This window comes from Numida meleagris, chromosome 4 (genome assembly GCF_002078875.1).
Source record: "Numida meleagris isolate 19003 breed g44 Domestic line chromosome 4, NumMel1.0, whole genome shotgun sequence".
Taxonomy (NCBI): domain Eukaryota; kingdom Metazoa; phylum Chordata; class Aves; order Galliformes; family Numididae; genus Numida; species Numida meleagris.
In genome coordinates, this window is record NC_034412.1 from 35,717,115 (window position 1) to 35,733,143 (window position 16,029).

The 16,029-nt window shown below is 36.1% G+C and overlaps 2 protein-coding genes across 3 annotated transcripts in view; one reads left to right on the forward strand and one right to left on the reverse strand.

Annotated features, from left to right (window-relative positions):
• Nucleotides 1-16,029, reverse strand: part of ANAPC10 (anaphase promoting complex subunit 10) — a 343,652-nt gene that overhangs the window by 222,303 nt on the left and 105,320 nt on the right. The gene's annotated exons all lie outside the window — the stretch shown is intronic.
• HHIP (hedgehog interacting protein) overlaps nucleotides 1-16,029 on the forward strand; it is a 76,100-nt gene that overhangs the window by 39,985 nt on the left and 20,086 nt on the right. The window contains exons 5-10 of the mRNA XM_021395446.1: nucleotides 10,010-10,161; nucleotides 10,601-10,774; nucleotides 11,896-12,039; nucleotides 12,936-13,057; nucleotides 15,055-15,178; nucleotides 15,865-15,995. Coding sequence (XP_021251121.1) covers nucleotides 10,010-10,161; nucleotides 10,601-10,774; nucleotides 11,896-12,039; nucleotides 12,936-13,057; nucleotides 15,055-15,178; nucleotides 15,865-15,995 — 847 coding nt within the window. The remainder of the gene's footprint in view (nucleotides 1-10,009; nucleotides 10,162-10,600; nucleotides 10,775-11,895; nucleotides 12,040-12,935; nucleotides 13,058-15,054; nucleotides 15,179-15,864; nucleotides 15,996-16,029) is intronic.

Below are 16,029 nucleotides of genomic sequence, written 5' to 3' on the forward strand. Positions count from 1 at the left end.
AACAACCCAACAAAATGATCCAAATTCCCAATTTTACCAATATTAGAACTGGATGTTTCAACAATTTCAAAACTGTTTTATTTTTTACCCCCCAATATATAATGTGTCACAAGCAAACTTCCCTTTCTATCAGGGAACACAGTGGCTTAGACAAACCAGCATTTTCAAATACAACCCTTACTCAGTAGGCTCCCGGGCACTTATAATGAAAACATTTTTCATGATAATTTACTGGTTGTCTTAGGACAACTGAATTCTGAAGTTCTGTGTCTGCATCAGCTATTGACGCACACAGACATATTCCTCTAATTATTCCATATGCATGCAATGTCTCACCCTATTTCATTTTTATAACTGTGCATGCTTAGCGCATTCCTTTTCTGCAATGTCCAAAACTATCTTTGCATTCTCAACAAGAAACATATTTCTCATTCACACATCTTGGGCCAAACCCAGATGGTATTAGTTTCCTACAAGGGTATTTCCTGTATGTCTGAATTGTCAACACGGCTGTGGATTGCCATCATTCTCCTCTTATGTACAGATTTTAGTCATGAAGAGCAAACCGTATATCCTCCACCACCCCAGTTTTTCCATTTGGCACATTTCACAAAAATATTCATGTCTAGTTTCAAATTATTAATATTTTTTCATAATGTTGGTTGTGAGGTACAGACAAGATCTATATGAATGACTCACAAAAATACTTGATTATTTTAGCTTCCTCTGGTGCTCACAAAATGTTAGTGAAAAAATCTGGATTTCTCTGGATTTATTTACTCCTTGTTTTCATGCAGCTGGCAAATTACACATATTTCCAACTTAGTGAAAGAACTCAAATTGTTTGATTACTTGAGTCAGTATTTGAAATCCAAGTTGTTGCTTAACTGCAACAATTCAGGTAAGTTGTGTGATAGATAGCCTTTCTTCCCTCTGCCTGGCTGCACAGCTCCTGAGGTACTGCTAGGCCAGTGGGTTTGGCAAAATACCAATGAGAAAAATGCTCAGACAGTACCAGAGAATTCAAACGCTTTTTTCCTCTCAGCTCCCATTCAGTGTTTTTTTCAGGAATACAAGGGTGCTTTCACTCAAGTAACTTTTTGACCCAGGTATACAACATGATGTACATGCACAGTTTGTTTGAAAAAAGATGCAATAATAGCATTTTATTTTTGTTTGGTTTGTTTTTCCTGTCTGGCTTTCTAGTGGGGCTCCAGCAAGTGAAGTTCTTAAATGTCAAACAGTTTGATTTCAGGCAACAAATACTCTTAAAATGTGCTCGCGTGTGGAAGCTTAAAACTCAATAGCACATGCTGGACTTCTGAATTTCTTCTCTGTTTGCATTTGTGCCAGTGACATAAGATTGTTCACTGTTTGAAACAATGGAATGAACAAAGAATACAGGTATAAACAATTTTAGAAGTGGAGTAAATAGACATAACATAGTTGTCAAGTCTTCATACATACAGTAGATCTGTTGTATGTCCTATTGAAAAATGTTGAAGAATACTTACAGAGCTTCTAAGAAGACAAATTCAAATTTTTCCCACTGTGTTTAGCATAATCATCTACTCAGAAAACCAGTAACCTATGCAACCAGCATTTGCTTTGAAGATACGACAAATCATTACCAAAACTGTGCTGAATGCTGATGCTAAATATAGGCTCAAATGTGCTTCTTCATGCATCCAGATTTCAGCAGTCCAAAAGTTCTTCAGATGTTAGGGAACAGAATAGCATTTGGTTTATCTACAGAATTTGCACAGACATTTTTTGCCAACTAAAAAATGGTGATGTGTTCCCATTTTTTGTACCAACAGAAAAGCCTCACACTACTGGTGGCTCTGCCTTAACAGAACCCCAGACAAAAGGATAGGTGTATGATAAGCAAAAAATTACATTTAACCTTTCATACACTTCTGTTTCTGGTCCATGCTTTTAATGCAGCTAGATTTTTCTCCTTCACATTCTGTCACATTTTCCTACTAAAAACCCTTCATATCATTTTATTTTTCAGTTTCTAAAAATAAGAAGGTCAAGGCATTTTAAAATGTCTTGCAGAAAATATGTGGGTCACTCCAAAAGTAATGCCTCCTATTTATTTCTGTGGAAACTACAACAGATGCAAGGAACACAGTAACACTGTTTGATAGAGCAAATTGGCAGCTACAAAACACTGTTTTTCAGCATAGCCACTACCATTAGCTATGCATTTTTGCCAGCAATGAACAAGAGCCTGCATGCTGCACTTGTAAACATCTGCACCAGTGAAGGTGACCCACTGTCACTTTCACCACTGCTGAAGTGCACCACCCACCACCTCACTGTGTTCACATCCACTGTTTGGTCTCCAGAAACATTCAGGAAGTATTGATGAATGTCAGTGGGTGCCTTTTTATCCACATGGAGGAATTCAGTGACATGCCTTTGCTACATACGCATGTCTATGTTAGACACCATTTTGTCAGACTGCCTCTCTGCTGCCATCTGTCACACAGCAACAACATGGAACGGAATATTGGTGGGATGGTTCAGCCTCTACTGCCTTACCACCAACATCCATCTCTGACATTGTGGCTGACATAATAAAATGGGAGGCATTACTTTTGGAGCAGCCCTCATACTTGAATACAGAAACTTATACAGCAGTTATTTTTAAGAGATGCTGCCATTTCATGACTCAAATATATGTATTATTTCCTTTAGTGTATTGAGTATTACATGGGAATACTTAACTAATGTCACTAATACTAAGCAGTTCATTTAAAGTGAATCATATTTTAAGCATGGTCTTTAATTAAGTAACCTTAATAATAGTTCATTTTAGTAAGCAAAATCTGATGTATCAATTTATTTTCAGTACTCTCTGTGGCTTCATAGTGAACAACACTGGTAGAAGATTCAGTTTTCCTTTAAAGCTGATTTCAGAATTCACTTGTGAAACATCGGTTCAAACTCTACTGCCTAACCACCAATATAATAAAATGGAAGGCATTACTTTTGGAGCAGCACTCGTATTTCATAACTTTTGTCATGTATTTTCAGAGCCTAAAAGTAGAAATCTGCTGAAGAGATAACCTTCAGTCAAGAATACCTTTATATTTTACAGTGCAGATTACTATCAGTTTGATACGCCACAGAAATCACTCTTCTCTTAAAACAGCTCCTAAGGACCAGTAGTTAAACTGAGGTTATGTTACAAACATGAATGATTGCTGTAGTAATGCGCTGTGGAAAAAACACAGTGGGGTGGATGGAAAGAAGTGCATCTAGTCCTATATTAGACTCTAGCAAAAGGTGCATTCTTCAAGATGTGCTTTTGTTTTTTCCTCCTTTTTTCTATTTCTCTTTGGCAAGATGCAAGCTGTTAGCAACTTACTTTTATCAGCCTCTGAGCAAGTTTTAGTACTCATGAGCATACATACAAGAGCAAAGATATTTGCAGCTTTTCAGTACAGAATCATAGAATTACAGAATCACCAAGGTTGGAAAAGATCTGTCAGATCATCCAGTCCAACTGTAAATATGGGTGTGGTTTGATGCTTTCTACTGCTGACCCACAGCATTTAAGTACACATCTCATGTGACTGCAACATTCCCCTGGCAATTTGAAAAATAAGTACAGTTCACTACCGAGAGCCAAAGGAGAAAGGCAGAATTGTTTGCAACACAGAGTAATGCCATCAGGGCATCTTTCCATTTGCATCTCTCTTTTTTGCAACTAGTTATTTTTAATGCCTACAATTAGACAGATCAACATTTCTGGTTTTAATTTCATGCAGAGGGTATGATAATTACTGTTATTCTGTTCTGAATTATATCCCTAAATTTCCATATAAAGTGGTCTTGGTAAAACAGCATGAATTTGTTTTCAATTATCAGAGTATAGAATTTGTTGTAGGTTGGTTCATTTTACATAAGCACTGTCAAATTTGCTGTGTGTCACCATACATCCTTTTTTTTCTCTCTCAGCACAAAAAGTCTCGCAACTCATGTTGAAGTGCTGCAGACTTTTTTGCGGATACTCCCTAGGCTCACTTTAGCAGCCTAGGGAGTTTTTCACACCACAGAAACATTCTTTTTCATGGCATATATCTACCTTCTTTAGCAGTGACAAAAGCAGCACTGATCTGCTGAAATGTCACGCCATCTAAAAGCATCTTATCTACTGAATTATAATTTTTAAGGTTTTTTTGACAATTCTGTCATTAGACCCTGTGTTTGAACCAAAAAGAACAATTTTATGAAATATGCGACTGAAAAATAAAGATATCTTGTACATACATAGTCAAAACATGAAAACATGAGAAAACTCAAGTAGATGTCTGGGAGGATCGTGGTCAAATAAGAGTGTTGGTAGAACACTCTTACGCTTCGTAAATCATTAAGATTAATTTGTGTTCCTTGTGTCTAGGGAAAAATAATGTTTGATGGTATTGAAATAGGGCCTAAGTGAGAAAAAACATCAATCTTGATTGGAAGAGGTAAAGTCACAACTCTGGTGAATGAAAAAGGGATTATTTGTCTCTTGTCATTGTGTCATGTGTTTGTGAAAGTGAACGTAATGTAGTCTTTTCTCTTTGGGGTACCATCTGAACCCATTTTATTTAACTACTCACTGAAAATGAGTGGTAAAAATTGCTTTTACCAACAGAAGTGACACGAAAGGTGGGTAAAGCCTTAAAGTAACATAAAGAAGGAGAAAAAATACAAAGGTCATCAAGTCTGTTCTCCTCACTAGTGAAAGATTTTCATGGTCAGTAAATTTCTTAACACTTTCTGCACTCTTGCCCACTTGAAGGGAGCTTTATCACTTTCCTAGAAGGCTGCTTCTATAACACAATAGGCCTCGAACCAATGAAGCTAAAAAGCTGACAGGAGAAGACAGAGGAAGAATACTGAAGAAGAAAAGTATAGGACATGAGACTCGCAAAATAAATAAATAACAGCCAGAAAATGGAGGAATGCCAGGGAAATCAGAAGTATTCTTACTTTTTTCCTTCCCTTGGTGGCCTCCACTGGTGAACCACTCACTGAATTGCTGGTGGACTGTAAAGCTTCCTTGAAAATAAATCCAGCTGGGGACATAGGTGGAATCACCACCTGTGTTCCCAGAGGATGAATGCTGCTTACAGCTCAAGAGGCCTCTGTGGTGCAGGAAAGTGTGTAATTCACACCTTCTTGAGCCAGCTTTACCGAATGCAATAATCATCTGGTCTTTATTTGAATCTCCCTCTTCCGGGACTGATTTCCACTGTCTTCTGTTATTCCAATTCTCCTAAAGTGGTACAGTGCATAAAGTTTCCCAGTCCAGATGCAGACCTCACATGGGCATACGGCCACCTCCTTGCAAGCACACTCACAGTCATATGTCACTCTGCCCCAAACCTCTCAATTATTGGCTGACTTTTGGCAGCCTCAAAGCTTTTAGCTGCTTCTAACCAACAATTGGGAGAGCTGTCAAAGCAGGATTCCTGTCTTACTAGAAGACTGTGAAGGAGGCAAGCTGTGGGTTTGTGTTGGGATAGTATCTGCATTTATAAGTTTCATATACTTTCTTTAGGAGGACGGGAAGGAAGAATTGTGTTATCAGGGGACGAGGATTTTCATTTGGATTAAACTAAAGACTTGCCCAGCAGTACAGCAAAATCTGGAGTTGAGAAATTAAAAAAAATAAGTACAGAGAACTAGGACTAGAAATGAAAGGTCCTGCATTTAGTGAATGGCTTCTTCAAAGGACTGTGGAGGTAAGGAAAAGAAAAAACGATTAAGGCCATGTCAAAATTTTACTGTTGCTGCCATAGAATTGAGAAGAAAATAAGAATTAATTTCTAAGTTCCAGTGCTACCTTTAGATCCTAAACCATTTTTACTTAATTCTGTTCAAGTCATGGCCACTCCAGAGTTTTCTTTTGCTGAAAAACTATCCTGCACAATGTATAAGTAGGCATAATTCCTGTAAATAGGTACTTTTCCTCAATTGCAGAAAAGCCTCACTCAAAATCAATGCAGAACTGTTTTTATGTATTATTATCTTACTTCCTTTAGATAGGTCTTACTTTCAGACCAGCTGGGCACTAAAGGAGTGGGACTTCATTATTTTATTGGAGAGTCCCGTTTTCTGTTAAAAAAATGAGCATTTTAATGTCACTGCAGACAAATGAAGCATTTTTTATGAAGGATGCACTTTGGCCATCAGTGTTTTTCAGCCAAATCTTGCCCTGAACATAATTGAACAAAAACCAGCTCTAATTTCAGTAGGCTTTGTGCTTAAGTAAGAGTATTGCCCTTTAGGTATTTTTCCTGTTAAAAAAGAAATGCAATTTTTTTGTTAATTCAGAAAAAAAAAAAGAAAAAATATATATACATAAACTTTAGATAACTGCAAAGCCCATTATAAATGAATGGGGAAAAAAAATAAACAACTTTTGCAGCACAACAGGAAAAAGGAAATGCTTTGGAGATAGGGTCCAGCATATATACTATACTCAACCATTACATCAGTGTAATTATTTTTCCCTGAGGTAAATGTCTTATGTTACAAATTCTTCCCCTGCCAGAGGCCTCAGGCCCCACAGATGTTCAGATAGCAAAGCACTCAAGTTTTCAGCACCCAAGAGGTCTATGGGAGCTCCACTTCTATACCATACCTACAGCCCAGTCAGTTTTTGCTCTTCTCCCCTTTCACCTGTCAGAGGGAACTCCTCCTTCTGCTTCTTAAAATAGTTGATACAGCTGTGGAAAACAAGGAAGGTGGTGTGCCCTTGCAGCAAACAGCAGACCTTTTCCTGGTTTCTACTTCTGCTGTAGTCAAATTTCCATCCTGTGTTGGAGCCAAATTTCCAAAACATGCCATTTAAGCCAACACTTGCCTCTGAGAAAAATATTTAACATTGATCTTCAGCCCTACAGCAAGATCCAGTCAAGGAAGGTTCAAATAAGCAGATTCTTTCAGGATCTCCTAATTAGAAATTTCTATTTGAAGAGCTCATATGGTACTGTCTGATAAGATGTTCAATGACCAATTCCCAAAGTCCTTAATAAATAAAACTCATTAATATCAAGCATATGGTAATGCATGTTAGTTATGGTATTTTTTTACATAGGAAATAAACTAAGTTAAAAGCAGTCAAACTGCCTGTACAAGTTACCATGTGTTTGCTTTATAATAGTAAATGATAACAAATGATATAAAGACATTATATTTGATATTTTACGTTACAAATGCTAGTGATCACAACTATAATAAATACATTTCAAGCACTTTTTAAAAGGCACTTTAAATATATTTTTTTAAGGTTGGTACTCATTGTTAAAATAAAAGTGAGATTGTCCAAATGAAAAGGCTCTTAAGTATAAATACCACAAATATAAATGAGAGTGTGAATTCTGAAATAAGTTTTAAAGGAAAACTCTGAATCTTCTACCAATGTTGTTTACTACGAAGCCACAGAGAGTACTGAAAATAAATTGATACATCAGATTTTGCTTACTAAAATGAATTATTATTAAGGTTACTTAATTAAAGATCATGCTTAAAATGTGATTCACTTTAAATGAACTGCTTAGTGTTAGTGACATTAGTTAAGTATTCCCATGTAATACTCAATACACTAAAGGAAATAGTGATGAAATTGGAAATCATAGGTAAGCCTGTTATTTCCAGAGATAAAGCATAAAGTACACATGAACAGTTGTTTTCCAAACCCAGAAAAAGTAAGTATGGAAAAACTCAGGTAGATTTCCAACTGACTGTGTCATCTAATGGATCGATGCTGCATTGATTTCAGTATCTTTCCAAAGTTTTGATTAAATGCAAGAGTAAATTGACTCTTTAGAGTATGGTGGAATTGGATTACTTTGAAAAACAGGAAGCAGCATTATTTTTCAGGAATCAATAGATGCATTGCAGATACAAAGTAAGTAATATACTGCAGTCTGGTAGAATAATGCAAAACTACAATTAGTGGAAATACTGGCCTGATCCTATGAATGCAACTTGCCATACTTAGTACCTCACAGGTCCTGTGTTCATTTGTCAAGTTCTTGCCTCATGTGTACTTCATTAAAAGCTCTTAATTCAATTTTCACCTGTTTATTCTTTCAACAACTTCACTTTCACACTGAGACTGCTCTCATGACACTGAGTGCTAAATAAAATCTTCAGCCTAGTAACAGAATGATCTTCTCTTACTAATACTTCCAATAACTCACCTTGAATGGCAGGCCTAGTGTGACTCATTGACATTCCTGGTCCCTTAAATGAGTTGAACTCAACTCTCAGAAGAAGAAATAGGACTGTCTTTGTCAGGGCACAACAGATCATTCATTAGAAATCTTTGCAATATGCCTTACTGTTCCCAAAGCAACTGATTTGCCTCTATTTGCTTCAGACTTCATCAGAGCAGCTTGGTCAAAACTCTTTGAAACTCATACAATAACACCTACAATCAGTTCAGACTCAGCTGCAGAATTTTTTTTTGGCTTGTAAAGGAGAAAGAATGAGATTACCAGTCCCTTCGTCCACAGTGACAGCAACTGATGGGCTCTAACAAGACTACCAAATCTAACCTTTCTGATAACTCCCAAAACTAAATTTTTTCAAGCAAACAAATTGGCAAATTTTGGCTGCCTCTAAATGGATTCAGATTTCATTGCACAAATCTTTTTGTATGGAAATAACTTGACCTATTTACATCTCCATTTCTGAAACAGGTTTCTCTTTGGTTGCTGTGATTAAAAAGGAAGGATGGTGATTGTATGAAATTGAAATAAGTTAAACTGTGCACTTTCCCAGATAGGGCTTTTGTGGGACATCTTTCACCAGGAAGACAGGCTCATCCATCACTCAGAACTGCAAATACATTTTAAAAGCTTCATTCTCTGTTCTAATTTAAAATTACTTATCATGGATGTGGTAGAGTTGCAAAATGTTGTCTGCTTATGAGTACAGCCAGGGTGCTTGAATCTACAACAGAACCACTGGTTTTGAAAGGCTGGCAGACTCCGAGTTAAATTCCAAAACAACTATCAGCTTGCGAATAACCACATCTATGAACTGAATTTGAACTTCTAATTAAATATTCTGTTTATTTCTACACATCAGCTTCTCTTCTCAGCACTACCTCTGGAGAAACAAATGATGTTAAAGTTTTACTCTTAATTTACACAAGTAAAATTTTAGTCATAGTAACATTACATACTTTTTAGAAGCCAGAGGAGAAAACTGACTTCTATTTAAATACATAGTGTTTTTGCATTGTCACAGTACATTACATGGATTTGATGTTTAACATATAACTGTACTAATCTTCGTGGCAAATGTAATAACAAAAGAAAGTTGTTTGGAGATTTTTCTATTTTTATTTTAAAAAATAACAAAACCCTTTCTATTGAAGGACCACATGTAAAAACTATGGTTTCTCTGTACGGAGACCAAGGCTGCTTATTACCTACAGTATACTAGCTATGATGAACAGACCACCATAGTTGTGACAACTGATGTTGCTGCCTCCAGGGTAAAACAAAGGTTTACATATTACACAAGCAATTTAACTGTTTTCTAAACATATTGCCAAGACAGTGGGAGCTGGCAGCAAGCACTGTGTTTTAGGTTTTGGATACTTGGATTAGAACCGAGTGCTGATTATAGACCTTTTTATTTGTCCTCTACGAATTATAAGCAACCTAGTAACCCAGCAAAGAATCCTTCACAGCACTTAAACTTGTCTTCATGGCTTCCCAAAGATTACATACACAAATCACTCCACAAAAATGGTGCAAGAGACTTGTGCATAGATAAATACATGAAACAATTGTCTTGTTCTAACTTAAAGAGTTCCCCAAAGTGAAATGTTTTATAATCCTTTTTGTGCAGTAGTCAGGAAAGAAATAAAAGAGTTTGGGCAAAGATTATCCACAAGAAAGAAACTTTTTTTTGGGTTCCAGCTGCAACACAATAAAGAACATAATTAACTTCACAATTCTTTGTGTTTTTCATTTGACTGCAGGGAGGAGATGAAAGAGGACTGTTAAGCCTTGCATTCCATCCCAATTACAAGAAAAATGGAAAGCTGTATGTGTCTTATACCACCAACCAAGAACGGTGGGCTATTGGACCTCATGATCACATCCTTAGGGTGGTAGAATACACAGTATCCAGGTATCAGTAGAAGTCTAAAATTCACAAGTTCTGTATTTACTAGCAACCTTCCTCATTTTAGTATACCCTGCTTCTAAAATGAACTACCAGATTTACAAAGCATATACTTGGGCACTTGCAGAAAATTTATTGCTGATATTTATTTCAAACAGTAGTTTTGGAACACTTGTCAGTATACTGATTTATTCTTTTTAAGACTTCTTTTTATTTGTTCTGTCATTTTAAAATTATATTTATTTCCTACTTGTGGATGGGCAACAAAATAATTTTCTGAGAATGCTGGAAAATAGCAATTTCTCAGAAATTATTTTTTGACATTTTTATACCAAGTTACAACATCCTCATCTTAAAGTATGATTTGAATGACTCACATTTATTTTTAGAATGAAAACCAATGATAGTGAGCTGTGAAAACTGTTTTCATATCTTTGCATTGCAGGAAAAATCCACAACAAGTTGATATAAGAACAGCAAGAGTGTTTCTAGAAGTAGCAGAACTACATCGAAAACATCTAGGAGGGCAGCTTCTGTTTGGCCCAGATGGCTTCTTATACATTTTTCTCGGAGATGGCATGATTACTCTAGATGACATGGAAGAAATGGATGGTTTAAGGTACAAAAGCTACCAGTGGATAGACTTCAGAGTGACAATCAAAAATGACAGTTGTCAGCAAAAATCTTATTCACGCTTTCTTAATCATATCACCTCACTGTTTTTAGTACCTCAATTCAGCAAACAGTTAATTTTTAGAGCAGTCTTACTACTTAGAGACATGTTGTAGGTGTTTGCTATCAAACCCTGTAAATATTGGAGTCCTCACTAGTAGATCTAATTCTATTTAAACACAGATTAGACTTTTTTTTTTTTTAACAGACTATTATTCTAAGAACAAGACAGCTTTACTGAGCAAATGTTCCAACAGACATACCAGAGTCAGTAACGACACTGTATCACTTAGGAAAGTGTCTAGAGAAAGTATTTAGCAATAGTGCTTTGGTTCTACTTACACAATTTTCTCAAACAGCTTTGACCCTCTGTCATTATGCTATAGAATCATAGAATCACAGAAGTGCTTGGTTGAGTTGACAGTTCCTCTGCCATGAGCAGGGACACCTTTCACAAGATCAGGTTGCCCAAAGCCCCATCCTCTCTTAGAACTGCAAAATGTTGGCCCAAAGTTTGCTTTAATTTAGAAAGAGTAGTACTGAGCCTTTACAGACCTAAAAGGAGTTGTTCTACTCAAAAGCCTCTTTGGCTTTATGGAATAACAGGTGTTCCTGACCTTTACAGTGAGGATATGCTTAACACCAAGACCAGAGAGCAATGGTAGTACTTTATTTTAAATTAATATAGAATAAGGGAGATATTGAAACAGATGCTGCGATACAGAAAGTTGTTCTTGTTACCAAGCTGCTACTCAGCAGAGTGGTCAGAGGACTTCTACTGTAGACATAACAAGGCAACATATTAAACAAAATGAATCTTTGATCACAGAATCAGGATCACAGAATTGTAGGGGTTGGAAGGGACCTCTAGAGATCATCAAGTCCAACCCCCTTGCCAAAGCAGGCTCTTTGATGAGTTCTGCTACAGTTCTTAGGACTCGCCCATACTGTAAAACCATTCCAGATGTGATTATTAAGTAAAGTAGGTGGTTTATTTTACTGGTTCATTGTAGTATTATATGCAAAATACTTTTAAAAAACAATTATTTTATCCTCCAACTTTCTCAGTGATTTTACAGGTTCTGTATTACGCCTCGATGTAAATACTGACCTGTGCAGTGTCCCTTATTCCATACCACGGAGCAACCCACATTTTAATAGCACAAACCAACCTCCTGAAATTTTTGCACATGGACTCCACAATCCAGGCCGGTACGTACATTACAATTGAATTAATCTGGAGCAAGTACTGTTTTCAGCCAGAAATTTTGTATTTAATCTGCTATCAAAATTTTCATAATAAAGGGACTCACGAACTTTTTAATTGCAACTTCTCCATGTCCACATATATGTCTCAGTTAGAAACAAATGTACATTGACAAAAGGGATGGAGTAGAGAACGCACAACTCTTAAAAGTCAAGACTAAAATGACAGAAACAAAGTACTGGCACGTTTTGGTTTTTTTCTCCTCTATGTTTCCTTTTTCTATGAAACAAGAGAACTTAAAGCCAAGAGCTGGGAAAACATAGCTGGGATTGGAATCTGAGAAATTAGAACAGTAGAATCTTGACTGAGAAAAAAAAAAGGCATAGAAAAGAATTGAGAACATCTGGTGAAATCTAAACAACAACAAGGAGGAAAGTAACACTTTAACTAAACAACACATAATTCAGCAAATTATGTGGGGGGTAGTACTGAAGTGACATTTAAAGTCATAGTTAGAAAAAAATCAGCAATTCAAGTTGTACAGATAAGGAGCAGATTCTTGGACTTCTTTGCAGTCAAAAATTTCTCACCTAGCTTGGCTAAAGCACTATTCATCTCTAGTACTACTCAGCAGAGTACATTCCACCACTAGGTAAAAGTGCAGATTTACTCCCCATTATATAAAAACGGTGCAGGGATGGGAAAGATATTATCTCTTGTATACAGATCTGATGCACCTCTCAGATAGATATTTTGGCTTGTTATGAAGCATGTCCCTCAGGAGTAGGAGCCACAAGGAAAGAGTAATCCTTCAAAATGTGATGCTTCATTCTTTTGTTAGAGAATTACACTTTATGAGCTCGTATACCTCATGGATTTTCTTCCATTTTTTGTTTTACAGCTGTGCTGTGGATCACCACGCAGCAGATGTAAACATCAATTTAACAATGCTTTGCTCAGATTCAAATGGAAAGAACAGATCTTCAGCAAGAATCTTACAGATAATAAAGGGTAAAGACTATGGTAAGTTCCATCTAGGGTAAAGCTAATGGCAGTGGGAGGTTCCATCCAGGGTAAAGCTAATGGAAACAGGAGTTTTCTGTGACCATGGAATGATAAAAGGAAAGCAGAAAACAAAAAGGTAACGGATGGTAAAGCCATGATAGGTAACTTAATGCACTGTAGGTAACCTACAAAAGATATAACTGAAGTCCAAGAAGAGAAAAGATGAAAGACAAAACAAAATTTAAGTGACTATAAATAAGATTTGAGAAATACACTAGTTGTTAGTCTCTCAATGATCTCATTGTAGTTGCAAATGACAGCTTATAAAAAAAAGATTTTGGAATATCACAAAGTGATGAAAATGTATACTTAGTCATTCACAAATAACCTTGTGAGGTACAGAATGGAAACCTCATGTAATGTGCTTCCTATAATGGAAAAAATGAGAAAGACAACAACAGACTAAAACCAAACAGGGAAATGACTGAGCTCTGTTTAAATGTTACTAATAATGAGCATCTTACTTACAGAAATGCACTATGTTACTACTTCATAACAAAAGATCAGTTCAGATTGCAATAGAATAAACACACTCAATTAGTAACTTAAAATTTTAGAGTGATTTATGTGCTCACGGAATCCATATGATTGCCACTCACAACTTTAATTTAATGTATAACTCAGATACCAAGATCATTTGCTAGGTCAGGCAAGCCAGGTGAGTTAATCTGAGCTATCATCTGTCTTGTTTGACCATTTAACAGCTCCTAATTCATGGTGGTAAACATGGAAAATTTCAAAGGTGTGCAAAAGCGTCAAGAACAGACATACTTCCTGGAACGTAACTTTTTCAAGTTTTATTCACATCCCCAGTAAAACAGCTGTGCTGACTAGTATCATAGTCCCGATGTGTAATGCAATTGTTCTACTTCAATTACTGCACGTATTTTCTGTGTGCATTTTATGAAAGCCAAACCAAAGAATAGTATTCGGTAAACCACTGCTCCAATGGAATTTTGACTGCATCTTCATTGCAGAGTAAACTAAGCAATATTGTGTCTATCCAGAATAGCTTGCCAATTTCAATACGAGGCTGTGGGTCAACTGCTTAAATAAAAAGAGCTCATCATCCTTTTCTCCAACACAGAATTTCAGCTCTTACTCTTGTAGAACAATCTGGGAAATTCCTTTTTCAAAGGCCTGCAGAGAGCACTCCAACTAAAAACAAAGTTCCTATGAAACAAAAAGTTCTGTTGGCTGTGGCTTAATTTAAAATTACGCAGTTAGCATTTCAATTTGAGCCTGCATTTACCCTAAGCAATATTTGATTGCATGCATAGGCACAATTACATTAAAATGATATCAAAGATACTAATTGATGTGACTAAATTGGAGTTTTGTTAAAAAAAAAAAAAGTGTAGGAACTACAATTATAGTAGCAGTGCATAAAAAAGCACTATAAAAAGCTACCTCCAGCAATATTAGCGCTTTATGGCACATAACACACATAATATATTCAAAAATGTGATTTGAAAGAGTTTCTTAAACCACTGAATGGCTTTGAAAACAAGTTCTGCTGAAAATCACTGGAATTTGTCCTCTTGGGTACCGGTGCAGTATAAGCCCCCTTTTCAGTGAAGGGGGTTTAATTGTATTCCTGAAGTTCAAGAGATCTATTCTGTAGACTGTATTGACACATAAAAGTTAATAGCAGTAATCACATTAACTTAAATGGAAGTCTGACCTAATCCTGATATAGTTTTATTCTCTTGGCCTGTGCACTTGAAGAAGGTAATTATAGTGTCTCCTACCCAGATTCCTAATTAATTGTTTCACAAACAGCTTTCATTGCAATTTTCTGATTTTCCTAATGCTTAATTTCCAGCTATACGTCTTGAATTTTGAGGATCATTTAAAGGGAATTAATCTCTTCCTCAAAGTAATAATAGTTCTCATAAATGTGAATCAAAATATGAAACTGCATATGATCTAACACTATGGTAGTTGCTTTTTAGAAAGTGAGCCTTCACTTTTAGAATTCAAACCATTCAGCAGTGGAGCCTTGGTTGGTGGATTTGTCTATCGAGGTTGCCAGTCTGAAAGACTCTATGGAAGTTATGTATTTGGAGACCGCAATGGGTAAGTTTCTTACAATTTCAGCCTTAAACATAAAATACATATAAGGTATGTTTTGTTATGAGCTTCCTGTATAAAAGAACAGCAATAGACTTTTTTTATATTGTGTCACTTTGCCAAAGTAGCGGTGTGATCATGTAGATTAAATTCTAGATTTGGAAATCAAACATCTCGACATTCCAATGAAGGGCAACATAGGTAACATTTCTAATCCTTGGAATAAAGTACAGACAAAGACACTAACATCACAGTGCTCTTCAGATTTTAGTTCTACAAACAATTTACATTCATAATTTACATTATAATGAAAGGAAATGTTAATCATGGAATTGTTTGCCAAACTGATCTAACTGAGGAGATAAGGAAAACTTTCTGGGTTTTATGGAAATTGATGGAGCAAAATGAATGCTTTTTAAATGAAAGAGTCGGGTTTTCCCATGCCAAATAGGTCAGTATTCACAAATGACTAGATATAACACAGCAAAACTTAATCTTGTAATGTTTGAATGACAGGAAGGGAAATTCTATGCTTTTCAGACATCTGAAAAATAACAGGCTGGAAATAAGATGATGAACTGCATAGATCTATCTATGGAGCTACTTCCTGCAAGTGTTTGTTTATCAGGACAGCGAAAATTCTGTACTCAAAATGTAATATAACAATTTGCTTTCTGTGTTTTTGAATATAGAAATTTTTTAACACTGCAACAGAATCCTGCAACTAAACAGTGGCAAGAGAAACCCCTCTGTCTCGGCAACAGCGGTTCATGTAGAGGTTTCTTTTCAGGCCCTGTCTTGGGATTTGGTGAAGATGAACTAGGTAAATAGAAAAAAATATATATGTTTTTAAATTA